This window comes from Oncorhynchus mykiss, chromosome 7 (genome assembly GCF_013265735.2).
Source record: "Oncorhynchus mykiss isolate Arlee chromosome 7, USDA_OmykA_1.1, whole genome shotgun sequence".
Taxonomy (NCBI): domain Eukaryota; kingdom Metazoa; phylum Chordata; class Actinopteri; order Salmoniformes; family Salmonidae; genus Oncorhynchus; species Oncorhynchus mykiss.
Genome location: NC_048571.1, coordinates 82,702,296 through 82,720,094, shown reverse-complemented (window position 1 = coordinate 82,720,094; position 17,799 = coordinate 82,702,296). Strand labels below are relative to the sequence as shown.

General features: G+C 42.7%; 1 protein-coding gene across 7 annotated transcripts in view; it reads right to left on the bottom strand.

Annotated features, from left to right (window-relative positions):
- dock3 (dedicator of cytokinesis 3) overlaps positions 1-17,799 on the bottom strand; it is a 410,366-nt gene that overhangs the window by 44,671 nt on the left and 347,896 nt on the right. For all 7 annotated transcript variants that reach the window (XM_036984224.1, XM_036984227.1, XM_036984223.1 and 4 more), the window contains exons 15-23: positions 17,150-17,274; positions 16,346-16,508; positions 15,756-15,862; positions 10,321-10,492; positions 9,548-9,645; positions 9,365-9,448; positions 7,870-7,970; positions 4,395-4,476; positions 3,363-3,533 (exon numbers count right to left, since the gene is read on the bottom strand). In XM_036984224.1, the coding sequence (XP_036840119.1) occupies positions 3,363-3,533; positions 4,395-4,476; positions 7,870-7,970; positions 9,365-9,448; positions 9,548-9,645; positions 10,321-10,492; positions 15,756-15,862; positions 16,346-16,508; positions 17,150-17,274 (1,103 nt within the window). The remainder of the gene's footprint in view (positions 1-3,362; positions 3,534-4,394; positions 4,477-7,869; positions 7,971-9,364; positions 9,449-9,547; positions 9,646-10,320; positions 10,493-15,755; positions 15,863-16,345; positions 16,509-17,149; positions 17,275-17,799) is intronic.

Sequence of the window (17,799 nt, the reverse complement as noted above, 5' to 3'; positions counted from 1 at the left end):
CACTGGACCGACGGCTCGGGAGTGTGGTGTGGGTGATTTGGGGTGGTGTGAAACAGACTGTCAGGCCTGTGAAGGAACTACAAATGTCGGATCTTAATATGACCCATTTAGTCGCTGGAGGAAAATAATCCTGCACCAGGAGGATTTGAATAGATAGGTAAATACTTAGAATTGCCGCCAAGGTGCAGCTGGAATTGATAAAATGGTGTCCCCGAGGAGGGTACACGCGCTCGTGTTCGTGCAATCATTTCCTACGACCTACGACCTACGACCACTTCTGCATCGTGAATCAGAAGCTACACACTTATCTCTTAGCCTCCCAGATCAGGAATACTACATCCACTCCTCTGTTCCCAGCACAGCGAACTTACCTGTTGCTGAAAGGACGGGCTACACGGCCTCTTCTTCCTAGTACCCTGATGGCTAATATCCAATCGCTGTTCATTGACTACAGTTCAGTGTTTAACACTATTGTTCCCTCAAAGCTCATCATCAAGCTCAGAGCCCTGGGTCTGGACACCAAAGTCAGAGCCCTGGGTCTGGACACCAAAGTCAGAGCCCTGGGTCTGGACACCAAGCTCAGAGCCCTGGGTCTGGACACCAAAGTCAGAGCCCTGGGTCTGGACACCAAAGTCAGAGCCCTGGTTCTGGACACCAAGCTCAGAGCCCTGGGTCTGGACACCAAGCTCAGAGCCCTGGGTCTGGAAACCAAGCTCAGAGCCCTGGGTCTGGACACCAAGCTCAGAGCCCTGGGTCTGGACACCAAGCTCAGAGCCCTGGGTCAGGACACTAAGCTCAGAGCCCTGGGTCTGGACACCAAGCTCAGAGCCCTGGGTCTGGACACCATCCTCTGCAACTGGATCCTGGACTTTCTGACGGGCAGACCACAGGCTTTGAGGATTGGCAACAACACCTCCTCCACACTGAATCTTAATAACACAGTGTCCTCAGTCCTCTGGAGGAACTAGTACTGTTTGGAGGAACTAGCACTGTCTGGAGGAACCAGCACTGTCTGGAGGAACTAGTACTGTCTGGAGGAACTAGTACTGTCTGGAGGAACTAGTACTGTCTGGAGGAACTAGTACCGTCTGGAGGGACTAGTAATGTCTAGAGGAACTAGTACTGTCTGGATAAACTAGTACTGTCTGGAGGAACTAGTACCGTCTGGAGGAACTAGTACCGTCTGGAGGAACTAGTACTGTCTGGACGAACTAGTACTGTCTGGAGGAACTAGTACCGTCTGGAAGAACTAGTACTGTCTGGAGGAACTAGTACTGTCTGGAGGAACTAGTACTGTCGGGAGGAATCTGAACCATCTGGAGGACCTAGTACTGTCTGGAGGAACTAGTACGGTTGTAGTTACTGTCTAGAGGAACTAGTACTGTCTGGAGGAACTAGTACTGTCTGGAGGAACTAGTACTGTCTGGAGGAACTAGTACCGTCTGGAGGAACTAGTACCGTCTGGAGGAACTAGTACCGTCTGGAGGAACTAGTACACATCGGTAGAGAAAGAGATCTGCTATTTTTTTTCAACAGGAAGGTTCTCCACAACATAAGAGTAATCAAGTTAAGATCCGACATATGCACCATGTACCTAGGAGGTTTGAAATTGAGGGATCCTATCGGAAATGATTCGAGATTTCCCCATTCATAGATGGTATTATTGATACTTTAGCTACTGGGTACCATGGATCACCTATGGCCTTACAGTCCAAATGAGACAGTCCTGGGGAAAGTAGTGTGGATGTTTCTACAAGCACGACAGGCATCACACAGAGTCATTACATAACACAGATTGAGGTGATTGACGCGATAGAGTTGTAGGTAGGTGAATGGTTGGAGAGCAGACGTGATGATGAAACAGTAGGAGGGAGACTGGAAAGGTTAATAACAAACCAATCACACAAAGGAAGCAAACCAAAAACATGTGTGAGGCTTCATTTCAGCTGTGGATTGGTCGGTGACATGGTTGAGGGTCGGTCGAGACGTAGGTTGTTTATTTCTTGTAGTTTGCAGAAGGGGTGTTGATTTGGGGAGGAGGTAGGCAGATTAGTAGGGAGGTTGAGTTTCTTGCTGTTTGAAAAATGGGTTGATTGGTAATTTAGGAGGAGATAAGTGGGTTGGTTGAGTAGTAATTTGTAAAAAGGGGCTGGTTGGTGGGTTGGTGATTTGAGAGGTGGTAGGTAGATTTCCTGTTTGTAAAGGGGGGTTGGTTGGTGATTTGAGAAGTGGTAGGTGGATTTCCTGTTTGTAACGGGGGGTTGGTTGGTGATTTGAGAAGTGGTAGGTGGATTTCCTGTTGTTTGTAAAAGGGGTCGTTTGGCGGTATGGGAAGTGGTTCATGGCAGAGTGAACTGGCGGAATTGATCAGAGGACACATTTGTCAGAGGACGGCCAATACTGGAAGGGCTGTAGCTACTTACTGAGAGAGGAGAGGGGCGAGGAGCATTGGAGCTCCAGGCCTGAGTGCAGCTGTTGGGGCCGGGGGGCTGTCCCTGTCCAGAGTCAGGCTGGGAGACCTGAGGGGTCTGACCAGGACAGTCAGGGGACAGGGAAGGTCCCGGAGGAGGGGGACATAAGGAGGTAACATGTACATAAGGAAGTTGCAAAAGTGGGCAAAGGGGGGCAAATGAAGACAATATAGTGGCACAGGTTAATTAATCTAAGGAACTTACATTAAACTAAGCAAAAAGATAACATTACAAACTATAGATTGTAAAGTAACTGAAATAGCAAAGAGATACTAACTACTGTAGTTAGATTTGAAAAACAACATTTGGCAGCTTCAGAGCTGAAAAGAGAGTTAAGCGATATAACTGATGTAATGATGGGATAGATGAGGATTATGCCAACAATACACAGTAGCTAGTCTCTTCACTCCCTGGTAGGAATAATTAATCAATTGGTTGAAGTCTGGAAGTAGTCAGTCATTCAAAAGAGATTAAAGACAGACATACAGTATCTAAGATATCTTGATGTCAGGACAGAAGATCAGTAATGAAAACTGCACCATGGTGAGAGTCTAATCACCATTGACCCACTGCTAGGCTGGGCTACTGCTAGGCTAGGCTATTGATATGCTACTGCTATGCTAGGCTACTACTATGCTAGGCTACTGCTAGGCTAGGCTCTTGCTAGGCTACTGCTATGCTAGGCTACTGCTAGGCTAGGCTCTTGCTAGGCTACTGCTATGCTAGGCTACTGCTATGCTAGGCTACTGCTAGGCTAGGCTCTTGCTAGGCTACTGCTATGCTAGGCTACTGCTAGGCTAGGCTACTGCTAGGCTACTATTAGGCTAGACTACTTTATGTTTGTGTGTGTGTGTGTGTGTGTGTGTGTGTGTGCGTATGTAGACCTCTAACCTGTGTGAAGATGAGTGTCTCAGAGCTGCGGCTGTCCAGACTGAGGACAAAGCGGATGGACTGGAAGAGCTCCTGGATGCTGGCTCTGAACTGTTCTTCCTCCATACCACAGGTAGCACGGGAGTACAGGATCCGAGACTGGATAATGAACTTCAACAGGTACTCCAGAGCCTGGGGTATGAGGGGGGAGGGCGGAGTGGAGACGAGGGCATAGAAATGTCAGTCTCACGTTGCCATACTTTTCAAGTCTTTTTCACTTGTGAAAACTGGAAATCAAGGTTCTGTAAACAACGTGTAAAAGCATTACCTTCTTAAATGTAGGCCTAGAAACCAATTCATTTGATTAAGATAAGTATTAAAAACCCTGATGGGGTTTCAGTCTACCATGATTTTTTTATCATACATTAAGAGGAGGGGAAACAACGACATAGAAACCTTTGAAAGGTGTGATATTTTTGAAATAAATTAAAAATCTTATTTATTTTCAGTCAACTGTGATAGTTTTTCAGACATAAAGGATTGAGGAGGACAGATACACAGACAGACCCATGGGACATGGATGTAACCAGACATACTTTCTAAGGACAGAATGGTGGTGCAGACTGTCATCCGTTTTTTTAATAATAATTCGGATTAATGCAGATACAATATATTATTTACAAGGAACACTTTTACATTGCATCGTGGCATATTTGATATGATTAAACTTTATTCATAGTTTATTCAACTAGCTTACTGAGTAGTCTCCTAAACACATTCAATGTAAACTTTACTGTTCAGGTATTGCGTATGTAATGATTGTTATTTCTGACCAGCATATTTCTGACCAGGAAAAAAAAAAACGTTGAGCCTTGTATTTTATTTAACAAGGGCCCAGAGTGTCTACGGTCAAAAGGACAGGGACACCTTCAGCACCCCCCCCCCCCCCCCCCATCCCCCCGTGTCTATGGTCAAAAGGACAGGGACAACTTCACCCCCCCCCATCACCCCGGGTCAACAGGACAGGGACAACTTCCAGTGGAGTTCTCCTACCCTCATGGCCTCCTGGATGTGGTCCTGCTTCACCACTTCTGCAGAACGGTCCATGTACCACTTCAGACAGCGGATCAACTCTCTGGATGGGACACACAACACAGGAAAGACCATTCATCACAACATGCACTACCAGTCAAAAGTTAGGACACATCTACTCATTCCAGGTATTTTTAAAATATTTTTTTTACTATTTCCAACATTCTGGAAAAATAGTGAAAACTATTAAATAACACTTTTTTTTTAACCTTTATTTTATTAGGCAAGTCAGTTAAGAACAAATTCTTATTTTCAATGACGGCCTAGGAACAGTGGGTTAACTGCCTTGTTCAGGGGCAGAACGACAGAGTTCTGTACCTTGTCAGCTCGGGGGTTTGAACTTGCAACCTTTCAGTTACTAGTCCAATGCTCTAACCACTAGGCTACCCTGCCGCCCCGAATCATGTAGTAACTAAAAAAAGTAACTAAATAAAATATATATTTGAGATTTGAGATTCTTCCAAGTAGCCACTCTTTTCCTTGATTACAGCTTTGCACACTCTTGGCATTCTCTCAACCAGCTTCATGAGGTAGTCACCTGGAATGCATTTCAATTAACAGGTGTCTCTTTCAACCAACATAGGTCAGATAATGGTAGGATCTTCTTTTAGTGCTGATGGGGATTTCATGTAAATACTATATGTATGATGCACTTTAAGCGAGACTTAAGAAAAGTAACATTCAGGCTCTGGATAACATGTCTGAAATTAGGTTATTATTTTAATGATTTTATTATAATTATTTTACAGGTTATTTAAATGTTGACTGGCTTTCATCAAGCTGCCCACTCAAGCTGTAACTAGTGCCTGCAACCTGGTTCAGGTTACCAGTCAACCTACCAGGGTAATTTCAAACAGCACAGGAATGAAATCATTAACATGTATTGATCACATGTTTTACTTAGCTTGAAAGCAGTATCCAGATCCATCGGATGTAGTGATCACAATATAGTAGCCATATCTAGGAAAAACAACGTTCCAAAGGCCCTAATATAGTCTATAAGAGGTCATGCAAGATGTTTTGCTGGTCTGTGGTGTGTAATGAGGCGCAAACAGACGCTGCACTTGACAGATTTATGAAATTGCTTATTCCAATTACGAATAAGCATGCACCCATTAAGAACATGAATATAAAAACGGCTAAATCCCTGTGGGTTGAGGAGGAATTGAAAAATGCTATGGTTGAGCAGGATGAGGCGAAAAGCATGGGAAATAAGTCTGGCTGCACAACTGATTGGCAAACATACTGCAAATTGAGAAAGCACTTGACTAAATAAATCATGTGACTAAACTGAATAAAAAGGAAGAAGAAACTACACTATGAAACAAAGATAAATGTCAAAGAATGATAATGAAAAGATTTGGAGCACCTTAAAGGAAACTTTGAGGGAAAAAGGCAAACTCAGCTCCATCATGCATTGAATCTGATGGCTCATTCAGCACAAAATCAACTGATATTGCCAACTACTTTAGTGATTTTTTTCATTGGCAAGATGAGTAAACTTAGGCATGACATGTCTGCAACAAACGCTGACAATACACACCCAAGTATATCTGACCAAATTATGAAAGACAAGCATTGATATTTTGTATTCCGTAAAGTGATGGTGGAAGAGGCGGAAAAACTATTGTTGTCCATCAACAACAAATAGCCACCGGGGTCTGACAATCTGGATAGAAAATTGCTGAAAATTAAATTACTGAGGATAATAGTGGACGATAATGCCACTCCTATTTGCCATATTTTCAATTTAAGCCTGCTAGAGAGTGTGTGCCCTCAGGCCTGGAGGGAAGCTAAAGTCATTCCGCTAACTAAGAATAGTAAGCCCACTTTACTGGCTCAAACAGCCGACCAATCAGCCTGTTATCAACCCTTAGTAAACGTTTGGAAAAAATAGTGTTTGACCAGATACAATGCTATTTTACAGTAAACAAATTGACAAACTTTTAGCATGCTTTTTGGGACGAATATTCAACAAGCATAGCACTTACACAAATGACTGATGATTGGCTGAGAGAAATTGATGATAAAAATATTGTGGAGGCTGTTTTGTTAGACTTCAGTGCAGTTTTTGACATTATTGATCATAGTCTGCTGGTGGAAAAACTTGTTATGGCTTTACATCCCCTGCTATATTGTGGATGAAGAGTTAGTTACCTGCCTAACAGAACACACCTGCCTAACAGAATCTTTAATGGAAGCCTCTCCAACATAATCCAGGTAGAATCAGGAATTCCCCAGGGCAGATGTCTAGGCCCATTACTTTTTTCAATCTTTACTAATAACATGCCACTGGCTTTGAGTAAAGCCAGTGTGTCTATGTATATGGATGACTCAACACTATACACATCAGCTGAATGACTGCGACTGAAATGATCTGCAACACTTAACAAAGAGCTGCGGTTAGTTTCAGAGTGTGTGGATTAAGTTTGAAATATTTAGAACTTACACTAAAAACATTGTATTTGGGACAAATCATTCACTAAACCTTAACTAAACATTGAAATAAATAATGTGGGCATTTTAGGTGACTAAACTAAATCAAATCAAATTTTATTTGTCACATACACATGGTTAGCAGATGTTAATGCGAGTGTAGCGAAATGCTTGGAGTAACCCTGGATTGTAAACGGTCATGGTCAAAACATATTGATACAACAGTAGCTAATAAAGTGCTGCTCTACCTTCTATCAACAAGGCAGGTCCTACAGGCCCTAGTTTTGTCAGACTTGGACTACTGTCCCGTCATTTGGTCAGGAGCCACAAAAAAGGGACTTAGGAAAATTGCAGTTGGCCCAGAACAGAGCTGCACGGCTGGCCCTTAAATGTACACGGAGAGCTAATATTAATAATATGCATGTCAATCTCTCATGGCTCAAAGTGGAGGGGAGATTGACTTCATCACTACTTGTATTTATGAGAGGTGTTGAATGTACTGAGCTGTCTGTTTAAACTACTATCACACAGCTCAGACACCCATGAATACCCCACAAGACATGCCACAAGAGGTCTCTTCAAAGTCCCCAAGTCCAGAACAGACTATGGGAGGCGCACAGTACTACATAGAGCCATGACTACATGGAACTCTATTCCACATCAAGTAACTGATGCAAGCAGTAAAATTAGATTAAAAAAAAACAGAAATCCCAGGAAGAGTAGCTGCTGCTTTGGCAGGAACTAATGGGGATCCATAACAAATACAAATGTTGAAGCTCTCTGAGAATGGCACATCTACATTATCTTTAGATCAATGGTAAACCACTACATACACATTGAAGGATGAGGAGATAAATTAACTTAACTTTGAAGAGAAAAACCAGCTACAACAAAGGTGTGATCTTGATCAGCAAATAACCAGCTGAGGCTCAGCTGTGACAAGTTCAACCACGTTAGCCTCAGCAGTGTCATGTCTGTGGTACAACTAACAGAAACTCACTTGTACGCCAGCGCTCCAGCAAAGTGCTTCTGGATGTAAGTGTCCATGACGGGACGGAAGTGATAGTACTTGCTGTCCCTGAGCAGATTAATGATGAACACCTGAGGTGAGAGAGAGGGAGAGAGAGAGGAGAAAGAGAGATATTCAGAAAGAGAGAGAGAGAGAGAGGGGGAGAGAGAGAGACGAAAGAGAGATATTCAGAAAGAGAGAGAGAGAGAGAGAGAGGTGAGGGGGCAGAGAGAATGAGAGAGAGAGGGGAGAAAGAGAGATATTCAGAAAGATAGAGAGAGAGAGGTGAGGGGGGAGAGAGAATGAGAGTGTCGGGGAGATGGCGAGAGGGAGGAGAAAGAGAGATATTCAGAAAGAGAGAGAGAGAGAGAGAGAGGGAGACAGAGAGAGAGAGGGAGAGAGAGAGAGAGAGAGAGAGAGAGAGAGAGAGAGAGAGAGAGAGAGAGAGGGAGAGAGAGAGAGAGAGAGAGAGAGAGAGAGAGAGAGAGAGAGAGCGAGAGAGAGAGAGAGAGGGGAAGAAAGAGAGAGAGGGAGAGAAGAAGAGATCCAGTCAGAAGCTCCACTTCAGTTTCATTTTTTGCCAGGCTGAGATGAGGGTGCACAGAGCGTGCATCCAACATGACAACCCTATTGCACTTAAAGTGCACTACCTTTGACCATTGCATTCCAAGCGGGCTGTCATGTGTCTGGCCACTCTACCGTAAAGGCCTTCTGGAAGGCCTTCTGTCTGACCATCTATCATCTCTGTCTGACCACCTATCATCTCTGTCTGACCACCTATCATCTCTGTCTGACTACCTATCATCTCTGTCTGACCATCTATCATCTCTGTCTGACCACCAATCATGTCTGTCTGACCACCTATTATCTCTGTCTGACCACCTATCATCTCTGTCTGACCACCTATCATCTCTGTTTGACCACCTATCATCTCTGTCTGACCATCTATCATCTCTGTCTGACCATCTTTCATCTCTGTCTGACCATCTATCATCTCTCCATCCCCAACATGACAGATATATACCTCTAGAAGGGAGACTGGGGGGAGAGGGGAGGGATAAGTCCTTTGACTCTGTTGTGAGGAAGTCTGGGGTAGTCTAAACACTCCCCTGAGATCTGGCCCTGCAGCAGGCAGCTGTCTGGGAGGGAGCTCCTAATAATCACTGGCTCTGGGCCAGGCCAGACACACTGAGACAGAGTCCTAAATGGTGTACTACCTTTGACAAGACTTCACTATATAGGGTGTCATTTGGGACTCAGAATAAAAACACAGACACACTATCTCTTATTACTGAGGAGGGAAGATGACAAGCAGGCGCAGGATACCTCTAATGGAGAAAAGGCATTCAGTGTCATACGTACGCGCACACACACACCACACACACACACACACACACACACACACACACACACACACACACACACACACACACACACACACACACACACACACACACGCAGTACAGATTCTCAGAAGGTTTCTCACCAGTGACTGGAACACCAGAGGACCATACTTGTCAGTGTTGTCATCCAGAATGGAAAACAGGGTGTCCAAAATGTCTTGGAGGAACTGTCAAATGATGAAGATATGAAGATACATGTTAAATATATGAACGACCTTTAAACTCTTTCTCAGAATGTATATTTGTTTTTTCCTGTAAACTCTAACCTTGACGATCTCCTCTCCACTGACATGACGTAGTCGCCCCAGGATGTCCATCACTCTGTCTGGGTGGGCCTTCCACTTCAACAACGCAAGCAGGTCCACTGGGAACAACATAATGGCAGCGGAATCAAGATCAGGATCAATGGCCAAGTCATCTATGCTAGCTTGGTGGGGAATGGGAGTCGAGAAGAGAAGCGAAGAGAGGAGAGGAAAAGGGAAGAGGAGAAGAGAGGAGAAGAGAGGATAGGAGAGGAAAAGGGGAGAAGAGGAGTGAAGAGAGGAGATGAGGAGAGAATAGAAGAGAGGAGATGAGGAGAGAATAGAAGAGAGGAGAAGAGGAGAGGAGAAGAGAGGATAGGAGAGGAAAAGGGGAGAAGAGGAGTGAAGAGAGGAGATGAGGAGAGAATAGAAGAGAGGAGATGAGGAGAGAATAGAAGAGGAGATGAGGAGAGAATAGAAGAGAGGAGAAGAGGAGAGAAGAGAGGAGAGGAGAAGAGATTAGGAAAAGAGAGGAGAGGAGAAGAGAGGATGGGAGAAGAGGAGAGAATAGAAGGGGAGAGAAGAGAAGAGGAGAGGAGAAGAGGATAAGAGAAGAGGGGATGAGAGGAGAGGAGAAGAGAAGAGAAGAGAAGAGAAGAGAGGAGAGGAGAGGAGAGGAGAAGAGAGGGGATGAGAGGAGAGAAGAGAAGAGAAGAGACCTACCATTCTGTGTGAGCTTGGTGGAGGAGAAGAGACCTACCATTCTGTGTGAGCTTGGTGGAGGAGAAGAGACCTACCATTCTGTGTGAGCTTGGTGGAGGAGAGCTGTGTGGAGATCCAGAGGGTCTCCTTCGTGCTGCGTTGGAAGATGAGGCTGGAGGGAACGTTGGGACAGCCGATGAAGTCCTCCTTACAGCAGGGCAGACCCAGATACAACGCGTGGTTACTGAACGTAGCATTCTCGTCACACTGGAGAGGAGAGAAGGATGTGAGGTACTGCAGAGTTCATGCCAGATAAACCCTACCTCATTGACCAGCCAAAACTACGCTCAAACAAACTTGGTACATACAGAACCCAATAAATTGGACCTTTATAGCACTTATTTCCAAGTGGTTGTAAGGGAGGTGTCAGAGCCGTTTTGGCCTGTTTATGTGTTGTGTATCATGCGGTCTGTCAAGGGTTATTTTTTTACTTGTTTTGTATGCTAGAGGACACTATGTTGGGGTCACTGGTCATGTGTGTGTAGATACAGTGCCTAGGGAAAGTATTCAGACCTCTTGAATTTTTCAACATTTTGTTACCTTACAGCCTTATTCTAAAATTGATACAATCATTTTTCACCCTCATCAATCTACACACAATGCCCCATAATGACATCACAATACCCCATAATGACATCACAATACCCCATAATGACATCACAATACCCCATAATGACATCACAATACCCCTTAATGACATCACAATACCCCATAATGACATCACAATACCCCATAATGACATCACAATACCCCATAATGACATCACAATACCCCATAATGACATCACAATACCCCATAATGACATCACAATACCCCATAATGACAAAGCAAAAACAGTTGTTTTTTTTATTTAAAAAAATACCTTATTTACATTTGTATTCAGACCCTGCAAATTTACTATAGAATGTTATCTTTAGAAGCTGTTAATACTGCATATTTACTATAGAACTGTATCTTTAGAAGCTGTTAATACTGCATATTTACAATATAACTGTATCTTTAGAAGCTGTTAATACTGCATATTTACTATAGAATGTTATCTTTAGAAGCTGTTAATACTGCATATTTACTATAGAATGTTATCTTTAGAAGCTGTTAATACTGCATATTTACTATAGAACTGTATCTTTAGAAGCTGTTTATACTGCATATTTACTATAGAACTGTATCTTTAGAAGCTGTTAATACTGCATATTTACTATAGAACTGTATCTTTAGAAGCTGTTTATACTGCATATTTACAATATAACTGTATCTTTAGAAGCTGTTAATACTGCATATTTACTATAGAACTGTATCTTTAGAAGCTGTTTATACTGCATATTTACAATATAACTGTATCTTTAGAAGCTGTTAATACTGCATATTTACTATAGAACTGTATCTTTAGAAGCTGTTTATACTGCATATTTACAATATAACTGTATCTTTAGAAGCTGTTAATACTGCATATTTACTATAGAACTGTATCTTTAGAAGCTGTTTATACTGCATATTTACAATATAACTGTATTTTAGAAGCTGTTTATACTACATATTTACAATATAACTGTATCTTTAGAAGCTGTTAATACTGCATTTTTACTATAGAACTGTATCTTTAGAAGCTGTTTATACTGCATATTTACAATACAACTGCATTTTAGAAGCTGTTTATACTGTATATTTACTATAGAACTGTATCTAAGCTGTTTATACTGCATATTTACTATAGAACTGTATCTAAGCTGTTAATACTGCATATTTACTATAGAACTATATCTTTAGAAGCTGTTTATACTGCATATTTACTATAGAACTGTATCTAAGCTGTTTATACTGCATATTTACTATAGAACTGTATCTAAGCTGTTTATACTGCATATTTACTATAGAACTGTATCTAAGCTGTTAATACTGCATATTTACTATAGAACTGTATCTTTAGAAGCTGTTTATACTGCATATTTACTATAGAACTGTATCTAGGCTGTTTATACTGCATATTTACTATAGAACTGTATCTAAGCTGTTTATACTGCATATTTACTATAGAACTGTATCTAAGCTGTTTATACTGCATATTTACTATAGAACTTTATCTAAGCTGTTTATACTGCATATTTACTATAGAACTGTATCTTTAGAAGCTGTTTATACTGCATATTTACTATATAACTGTATCTAAGCTGTTAAAACTGCATATTTACTATAGAACTGTATCTTTAGAAGCTGTTTATACTGCATATTTACTATAGAACTGTATCTAAGCTGTTTATACTGCATATTTACTATAGAACTGTATCTAAGCTGTTTATACTGCATATTTACTATAGAACTGTATCTAAGCTGTTAATACTGCATATTTACTATAGAACTATATCTTTAGAAGCTGTTTATACTGCATATTTACTATAGAACTGTATCTAAGCTGTTTATACTGCATATTTACTATAGAACTGTATCTAAGCTGTTTATACTGCATATTTACTATAGAACTGTATCTAAGCTGTTAATACTGCATATTTACTATAGAACTGTATCTTTAGAAGCTGTTTATACTGCATATTTACTATAGAACTTTATCTAAGCTGTGTATACTGCATATTTACTATAGAACTGTATCTTTAGAAGCTGTTAATACTGCATATTTACTATAGAACTGTATCTTTAGAAGCTGTTTATACTGCATATTTACTATAGAACTGTATCTTTAGAAGCTGTTTATACTGCATATTTAAAGTGCATTGGGAAAATATTCAGACCCCTTGCCTTTTTCCACATTTTGTTAAGTTACAGCCTTATTCTAAAATGGATTAAATGAAAAATGTACCTCATCAATCTACAAACAATACCCCAAAATGACATCACAATACCCCAAAATGACATCACAATACCCCAAAATTACATCACAATACCCCATAATGACATCACAATACCCCATAATGACATCACAATACCCCAAAATGACATCACAATACCCCAAAATGACATCACAATACCCCAAAATTACATCACAATACCCCATAATGACATCACAATACCCCAAAATGACATCACAATACCCCAAAATGACATCACAATACCCCAAAATGACAAAGTGAAACAGTTAACAAAATGTTGAAAAAGTGAAGAGGTCTGAATACTTTCCCAATGCACTGTAAGTAGCTCGAGCTCAGTGAGGTTGGATGGAGAGCATTTGTGAACAGCAGTTTTCAGTTCTTTCCACAGATTCTCGATTGGATTCAGGTCTGGACTTTGACTTGGCCATTCTAACACCTGGATATGTTTATTTTTGAACCATTCCATTGTAGATTTTGCTTTACGTTTTGGATCATTGTCTTGTTGGAAGACAAATCTCCGTCCCAGTCTCAGGTCTTTTGCAGACTCCATCAGGTTTTCTTCCAGAATGGTCCTGTATTTGGCTCCATCCATCTTCACATCAATTTTAACCATCTTCCCTGTCCCTGCTGAAGAAAAGCAGGCCCAAACCATGATGCTGCCACCACCATGTTTGACAGTGGGGATGGTGTGTTCAGCTGTGTTGCTTTTACGCCAAACATAACGTTTTGCATTGTTGCCAAAAAATTCAATTTTGGTTTCATCTGACCAGAGCACCTTCTTCCACATGTTTGGTGTGTCTCCCAGGTGGCTTGTGGCAAACTTTAAACAACACTTTTTATGGATATCTTTAAGAAATGGCTTTCTTCTTGCCACTCTTCCATAAAGGCCAGATTTGTGCAATATACGACTGATTGTTGTCATATGGACAGAGTCTCCCACCTCAGCTGTAGATCTCTGCAGTTCATCCATAGTGATCATGGGCCTCTTGGCTGCATCTCTGATCAGTCTTCTCCTTGTATGAGCTGAAAGTTTAGAGGGACGGCCAGGTCTTGGTAGATTTGCAGTGGTCTGATACTCCTTCCATTTCAATATTATCGCTTGCACAGTGCTCCTTGGGATGTTTAAAGCTTTGGAAATCTTTTTGTATCCAAATCCGGCTTTAAACTTCTTCACAACAGTATCTCGGACCTGCCTGGTGTGTTCCTTGTTCTTCATGATGCTCTCTGCGCTTTTGACGGACCTCTGAGACTATCACAGTGCAGGTGCATTTATACGGAGACTTGATTACACACAGGTGGATTGTATTTATCATCATTAGTCATTTAGGTCAACATTGGATCATTCAGAGATCCTCACTGAACTTCTGGAGAGAGTTTGCTGCACTGAAAGTAAAGGGGCTGAATAATTTTGCACGCCCAATTTTTCAGTTTTTGATTTGTTAAAAAAGTTTGAAATATCCAATAAATGTCGTTCCACTTCATGATTGTGTCCCACTTGTTGTTGATTCTTCACAAAAAAATACAGTTTTATATCTTTATGTTTGAAGCCTGAAATGTGGCAAAAGGTTGCAAAGTTCAAGGGGGCCGAATTCTTTCGCAAGTCACTGTATATTTGATTCATGCAAAATAAATGGGAAATTCACACAAAAAAGGGTAATGCTTGGAAAGGGGATTTTTGTGGACATGTTATGGACAGCTCTCTCCCGTGCCAATGGTTTTTCATCGGGAATCACCACTACATAAGGAATCACCACTACATAGGGAATCACCACTACATAGGGCATCACCACTACATAGGGCATCACCACTACATAGGGAATCACCACTACATAGGGAATCACCACTACATAGGGAATCACCACTACAGGAGGAATCCCCACTACAGGAGGAATCGCCACTATATAGGGAATCACCACTACAGGAGGAATCCCCACTACAGGAGGAATCCCCACTACAGGAGGAATCACCACTACAGGAGGAATCGCCACTACAGGAGGAATCACCACTACTGGAGGAATCGCCACTACAGGAGGAATCGCCACTACAGGAGGAATCGCCACTACATAGGGAATCACCACTACAGGAGGAGTCCCCACTACAGGAGGAATCACCACTTCAGGAGGAATCTTCACTACAGGAGGAATCCCCACTACAGGAGGAATCACCACTACAGGAGGAATCACCACTATATAGGGAATCACCACTACAGGAGGAATCCCCACTACATAGGGAATCACCACTACAGGAGGAATCACCACTACAGGAGGAATCACCACTACAGGAGGAATCCCCACTACAGGAGGAATCGCCACTACAGGAGGAATCGCCACTACAGGAGGAATCGCCACTACATAGGGAATCACCACTACAGGAGGAATCCCCACTACAGGAGGAATCACCACTACATAAGGAATCACCACTACATAGGGAATCACCACTACATAGGGAATCACCACTACAGGAGGAATCACCACTACAGGAGGAATCACCACTACATAGGGAATCACCGCTACAGGAGGAATCGCCACTACATAGGGAATCACCACTACAGGAGGACTCACCACTACAGGAGGAATCACCACTACAGGAGGAATCACCCCTACAGGAGGAAAACAACCATGGAAAGAAGAGGCAGAAAGAAGGCTGACCTTGTAGACATAGAGCTCGTGACTCTCGTCTGACAACGTTGTCCCGTCCTCTCTCATCAGTGGTGTGAAGGCAAAGCCAAACAGCTTCTTCTCTGCCTTGTCTTTGGCTGTGGAGAAGAGGATGAACAGAGAGGAAGAACAAAGAGGATGAACAGAGAGGAAGAACAGAGAGGATGAACAGAGAGGATGAACAGAGAGGATGAAGAGAGAGGAAGAACAGAGAGGAAGAACAGAGAGGAAGAACAGAGAGAGACAATCACTCACTAAGTGTCATATGTACCCCAAAAGGCTGGCCCACAGATGAAAGAAGCGCCATTGAAGTTTAACCTCTTCCACTATATTCAAGAGTTGCTGAACTTTTACTCTGTAGATGGCTTTAGAAAGGTCTAGCAAGTAGGAGTTGTCAAATGAGTTGTCTTCAGTATAATCTCTAGAACACAGAAGTAAAATATTTTCGCGCAAATTTGATCAGCTGTGTGTTAAACTTCCTGTGTTCATACGTGTTAGAAAGTGAGATTTCCTCGACACACGTGCAAAGCACTCGATTATCATGACATTACTGATTATCTCTAGACCAGACCGGTACTCACTGGAGCAGTGTCTGAACTCGAAGCGTAGGTGTGACCCTCTGAAGCGGTCTATGGGGATGGGTAGTTTAACCACCTCGCTCCAACGGGGGCTGTTGTTGTGGTAGAGGACAAAGGAACGGTGTTCACTGATGTGGGGCTCACCACTGCCCAGGCTGATACAGTCCTACAGGAAGAAACACACACACAGGTCATTACACACACACACACACACACACACACACACACACACACACACACACACACACACACACACACACACACACACACACACACACACACACACACACACACACACACACACAGGTCATTCACTGATGTGGGCTTCACCACTGCCCAGGCTGATGCAGTCCTACAGGAAGACACACACACAGGTCATTACACACACACACACCATCATCACAGACACACACACACACACATACACACACACACACACACACCATCATCACAGACACACACACACACACACACACACACACACACACACACACACACACACACACACACACACACACACACACACACACACACACACCATCATCACAGACACACACACACACACACACACACACACACACACACACACACACAAACACATAAACACACACACCATCATCACAGACACACACGTACGCATGCAAGCACACACAGTCACCACATATAATTATTTTAATTGTCTTCAGACATATTATAAACTGAACACTAAAAACGTACGGATGCATAGTCTTGATGGTAAATTAAATACACAAAACAAATGTAACGTATTACGGTCGTCAGGGGGAGACAATTAAAAACAACACCTACTTTGAGTATCTCTCCGTCTGCGTAGAGCACGTAAACAGACACCTCAATGTTCTTCTGGACACTCTTTCCTCCCCGTTCGAAGTCTCCTCTCTCCAAGGTGAGGTACAGGTCATTACGGATGTCACCTGGAGAGGTTAGACAGACACACACAGGTCATTACGGATGTCACCTGGGGAGGTTAGACAGGACACACACAGGTCGTTACGGATGTCACCTGGGGAGGTTAGACAGGACACACACAGGTCGTTACGGATGTCACCTGGGGAGGTTAGACAGACACACAGGTCATTACGGATGTCACCTGGAGAGGTTAGACAGACACACACAGGTCATTACGGATGTCACCTGGAGAGGTTAGACAGACACACAGGTCATTACGGATGTCACCTGGGGAGGTTAGACAGACACACAGGTCATTACGGATGTCACCTGGGGAGATTAGACAGACACACAGGTCATTACGGATGTCACCTGGGGAGGTTAGACAGACACACAGGTCATTACGGATGTCACCTGGGGAGGTTAGACAGACACACAGGTCATTACGGATGTCACCTGGGGAGGTTAGACAGACACACAGGTCATTACGGATGTCACCTGGGGAGGTTAGACAGACACACAGGTCATTACGGATGTCACCTGGGGAGGTT